This window comes from Ursus americanus, chromosome 7 (assembly GCF_024610735.1).
Source record: "Ursus americanus isolate L20-20 chromosome 7, mUrsAme1.1.p, whole genome shotgun sequence".
NCBI lineage: Eukaryota > Metazoa > Chordata > Mammalia > Carnivora > Ursidae > Ursus > Ursus americanus.
In genome coordinates this window covers 47,317,819-47,322,624 of record NC_142133.1, presented here as the reverse complement: position 1 = coordinate 47,322,624, position 4,806 = coordinate 47,317,819, and the positions used below count along the sequence as shown (strand labels likewise).

The 4,806-nt window shown below is 55.2% G+C and overlaps 1 protein-coding gene across 1 annotated transcript; it reads right to left on the bottom strand.

Annotated features, from left to right (window-relative positions):
* Positions 1 to 2,523: 2,523 nt before the first annotated feature.
* TMSB10 (thymosin beta 10) lies at positions 2,524 to 3,589 on the bottom strand. Its single transcript, XM_045808790.2, has 3 exons — positions 3,451 to 3,589; positions 3,060 to 3,174; positions 2,524 to 2,811 (listed from the first exon to the last, which is right to left on the bottom strand). The coding sequence occupies exons 2-3, from the start codon at positions 3,157 to 3,159 to the stop codon at positions 2,777 to 2,779; spliced, it is 135 nt and encodes a 44-aa protein (XP_045664746.1). The 5' UTR covers positions 3,160 to 3,174; positions 3,451 to 3,589; the 3' UTR covers positions 2,524 to 2,776.
* Positions 3,590 to 4,806: the final 1,217 nt, after the last annotated feature.

Here is a 4,806-nt window from a genome sequence, read left to right as displayed (position 1 = left end):
CCCCACTGTCATTTCCCCGTGATCCCAGGGGCTCGATCACTGGGAGAGAGGCAGAGCCTAGGAAGGTGGGCCTCTCTGCCAATACTTGGCCTTTTTGGTTTTAACATTCAGACCTCAGGATGTCTAGATGTGTGTGCCAGTGTGCAGCTGGGGAGCCGAGATGGGTCGGGGAAGGCAGCCTTACCTTATAAACTGATGCCGCGTTTAATTAAGACTTCTGAAATGGTAAATGACCTCCCTCTCCTACCCGCATTTCCTTTCCCCACCTTGCCCCTGGCCCCATCCAATCAGTTCATGATCTTAGAGTGGAAAAGCGAAAGTGCCCTAAGGCTCCTCTGGATCTGTCTTCTTAAATTCTTAGGAAGAGCAAGGCTGTCATCAGCACCCCACAACCTCAGCATAGGATTTCTGGGGGAGGGGGTGAGAAAGTCGTGGGAATCTTGAGAGTAAGGGTGCCCTGGGAAATGGGGTTCTGGACTTGCTCTCCAGGGTGAGCCCGCTGGGGTCAGGGAGTCTCTGGGATCCACAGGAATGGAGCATGTGATTTGTGTCCCAGATAGGGCCCCAGAGACAAGGTTGGGGCCAAAGAGGCCTTAGGTGTGCCTGCCCAGACAGGATTCATCATGCCTGTGAGGGGCACGGATGGAGCTCCAGAGGTGGAGGGTGCTTGGGGGCGGGGGGGGGGGGGAGACACCCTTCAGCAAGCAACCTTGTGACAGTTGTCAAGTACTTCAAATCTGCCTGCTCCACCTCCTGCCTTCTCACCCCTCATCTCCCTGCTGCTTGCTCACTCCATTCCACCTTCTTGTTCTTCCTCAGATAGTCCAGCACACTCCTACCTTAAGGCCCCTGCATTTGTGTTCCCCTCCTGGAACCTCTTGTCTTATCCGAGGCCTCCGACTGCCTATTGAAAACTGCAATGGAGTTTCCTCTCCCTCTCCCGCACCAGCAGGCTTCTCCCCCTACCCAGCCTTTCCCTCCAGAGCCCTTCTCAGCAGCAGACCTAGCATGTTACGGTTTGAAGGCAGTAGAGATTTCTTCTGTTTCTTTTTCTTTAACCTCCCAACAATAGACCCCAACAGGGTCAATTATACTCACGTAGTAAAGGCTTATGAAATCTCATGAAATGTTTGACACAACAGATGTTCCAAACCTTGGGTTTTGGCATCGCCAAAAGCACACACTTGGTCCAAAATTCTGGCTCCACTATTCACGGCTATGTGACTTCAGCAAATCCCTAGTCTTTGACCTTAGCTTCCCCATCTGTAAAATGGGATAATTATCATACTGCCTTAAAAGAGTTCCTGAGAACTAAAAATCCTAATATAATGCCTGGCTCACAGAAGACACCCAATAAAGGTTAGTGTCCCTCCCCCCGGGGGCTCCTAATGTGTTTCTCTTCCCTATCCCTGCACCCCAGCAACCCCCCCCCCTCCACCCAGGCACACTTACCCTCCACAGCACAGGTCTCACTGCTAAGTCACTCCTTTGTGCAAAATGGGCAGTGGCTCCCTCAGCCTAGGTGTCCCTGCTCTGGTCTGCTGTGGCTGCCTGTCTCACCCACCAGGATTTTAAGTTCCTGTGTACAGGGATCACACCTCATTCAAATTACTTGCCCTCCCCCAGTGTCCAGCCCTTTATGGTCAGACAAAAAATGTGGGACAAATCACTAAGCAATGTGTCCTCACCTCCGTTTTTAGAAAACTTCACCTCTAGAATCATAAGCCAGTTTCTTTTGTTCCAGAATGCCCTGCAGCCTCTCCACCACCCATCCACTACTCCCCTCTGGGTTGGTCCCTCTTCTCAGGGGTCTAGAGGGTGTGACCGTGTGGGGCTCTGCTGCCAGCCCCAGCCCCTCCCTCCACACACCCACCCTTCCTGCTGCTCCCAGCACTGGTGGCTGCTCAGCCCAGCACTCCCTCTAACGGTTAGCTTTTGTGGAAGGTTCTGCACTAGGGTTGAAAGACAAAAAGCTAGGCTGTCCCCTCCAGCTCCTCCAGCTCTGATGTTCCTTCTGTGGTTTCCCCTGGATCCCGCCTTTGTTTTCCTTCTACTGCCTCATTTTTTAAGTTCCAAGAAAGCCTCCAGGAGACTTTTGCCACCTCACCCAATTTCCAACATTCCAGATTTAGCCTCTTACCCCTTTCTTCTCAGACTTTAAATCACTGTTCTCTTTCCGGGTGTGAATCAGAACTATGAGGCCAGAGAAACAGTGGACGGTAAAAGCTTATCAAAACCAAATCCTGCTCCCCTGAAAAAGCATTTTCCCAAAGAGCTTCCAGGAATGACAAAGTGAGGTTACATTTTATATGGAGTGCATTATAAGCATTATAGGAAGCTAATAATAACCCACAAAAATCTCATGGAAAAGCAGGTAAAATCGAAATTAAAAATGGTCCGTCCAAACCGGCCGTTCCGCGACCCCCTCCCACTCTGCGGCAGCAACTAGACTCCAGCGCGTGGGGCTTTGCTGCGGCGACACTGCCCACGCGTTCCCAACTAAGACTCAGACCACGCCAGCCATGCCACGAGGTGTGTTTTATTTTCATTAATCATACAAATAATTTGCTATAATATCCCAGGGCAAACCGGAGAATTTGGCAGTCCGATTGGGGAGGGTCCCCTCAAGAGACCCGCAGGCCGGTGGCGTCGGCACGGAGTGCCCGGGTTCACAGTGCATCTTGTCGCTCGTGTCCATCTTGCAGGTGGCTCTTCTTCCTCCACATCACGACTGGGGTGTCTCGAAGATGACGGGGGTGGGGAATCCTCTCGGTTCTTAGGAAATTTCACTCCGCTTCTCCTGCTCAATGGCTGTGAAGAGCAGGAAGCACATACTGGAGGATGAGGACACCTTGCAACCCCCCAGCTGAGGCACCCACGAGGTCTGGGGATTTAAAAAAAGGCTTGGGGCTGGGGGAGACATACGCTTCGTAGAACAGAAAGGGGGCCGGGGCCGCTGGGACCCGGCGCCACGGCCAGGTGGGGGTGGGGCTGGGTTCTCGGAAAGGGCGGGGTGGGGGGGCTGGGCTGGGGGCACGCGGAGGCGCGGGTGCACTCACTCTCTTTGGTCGGCAGGGTGTTCTTCTCCTGCGTCTCCGTTTTCTTCAGCTTGGCCTTATCGAAGCTGGCGATTTCCCCCATGTCCGGCTTGTCTGCCATTTTCTTAAAGCGATCCTGGTGGGCAAAGCAAGGCGGTTGGCCTGTGGCCGGGGCCAGCGTCCCCTCCGCCTCTCCGCCGACGCCTCGCGACGTGGCGCTCGGCCGGGGCGTTCCCAGCACCCGCAGGCCGAGGATCTGGGCGCGTCCCGCACCCCCTTCCTAGCCCTAGGGCGTGGTCCACCGACCGGGCGTCCCGTCGGGGAAGGGCGCCTGTTGCGGCTGCCGCGCGCCGGCCAGGTACACCCGCTCCGACCCCACCCGGATGGGGCCCCCGCCCTAGGCAGTGCTCACCGTGGAGTTCCGCTCCGAGCCTAACGCTTAGTGCTCCCACTCGCGTCGCTGCAGCAAGAGACAAAAGAGCGGCGCCCGCCCCTCGCCTTATATACGCCGCGCCCCGCCCCGCCCCTCGCCCGCCGCAGCGGGGGCGGTGCTGGAAGGCGATGGGCGGGGGCGGCGCGGGCCGCTAGCTTCCCCGCCGCGCCCTCCGCTAGGCTGCCTCGCGGGCTGGGCGCGGCTCTTCCTGTGCGGGGGCCTTAGCCCCCCGGCGCCCCCAGGTCGTCGTGACCCTGCGGTGGAGGCTGTGGGCGCTGCCGGGTGGGCTCTGGGCTCTCGCTTTCCGTTTGGGGCTGCGCTCCCCTCCCCGGGAATCTGCTGCTCCCCTCCAGAATGGGCGTGGGGGCCGGCGGGGGAGGGGTGTGTGTGGTGTGTATGTGTAGTATGCAGTTGTAGGTGTGGATGCATGTGCGGCCTTGCGCGCGTGCTCTGCGGTAACCCCAGCTCGCAAGAGACCCCCCCCCATCCCTGTGCATTCCCCGTGTCTCATGCCAACCCCCGCCCCCCGAGCCCCGCAACTCCCCTTTTCCTCTCCTCTGGGAGGCTGGGCCCTTGCGTAGTCTCGCACTAAAAGAATCCGAGAAGAGGGTTCCTGGTGATGAAGGGACAGGGGAAACAGGTTTCCACGGCTCTTTGCTCAGATTGAGGCCGGTTTCCCTCTCGTCGTCGTCTGCCTTCCCTGAGCTGGGTGGCGGATGTTCTTAAACGCCCGTCGTAAGCATTGTCTAAAGGGCGGTGGGGGGAGCAAGCAGGCCGAGAGGGCTCTCTCTATTCTTTCTCTCACCAGCTCTAGGAACTCTGTGTTCAAGGGTGTGGTTTTCCTCCTTGAAGTTAACCTTGAATATATCCCCGCAAACGTTCTTATTTTCCTTATTAACCCATTGTAGGAGTGGTGTAATGCGATTGTTCAAACCTTTCTTAGAAAAGTTGTATTTTCAGTTGTATTATCTAAAGATGTTTGTAGAGAGTAAGTTCCATAAATTAACAACCCCAGGAGGTGAAGCTGGTTGTTTTATTTATCCAGAACTTTTTCCTTTTTCAAGAGCCAGAGTGTATTATTAGCATTCTCTGTTAAAGTGGGATTTGATGGAAACATCCTAAATCCTGTCCACGCCTTCCTGATTTGATCTGCTTTTCTCACATTTCCTCAGTGTGTTTGGAACAGAAGGAAGAGCATTTAGACTTACGGATGTGATACACCAAACTCCTTGTGTGGCACTGGGCAAGTCTTTTCCTACACCTCCCTTTCTTCATCTTTAAAACAGCTTTAGCATAAAGCTTAAGTGAGGTAATAGAAAAGGCAACAAGGGAAGC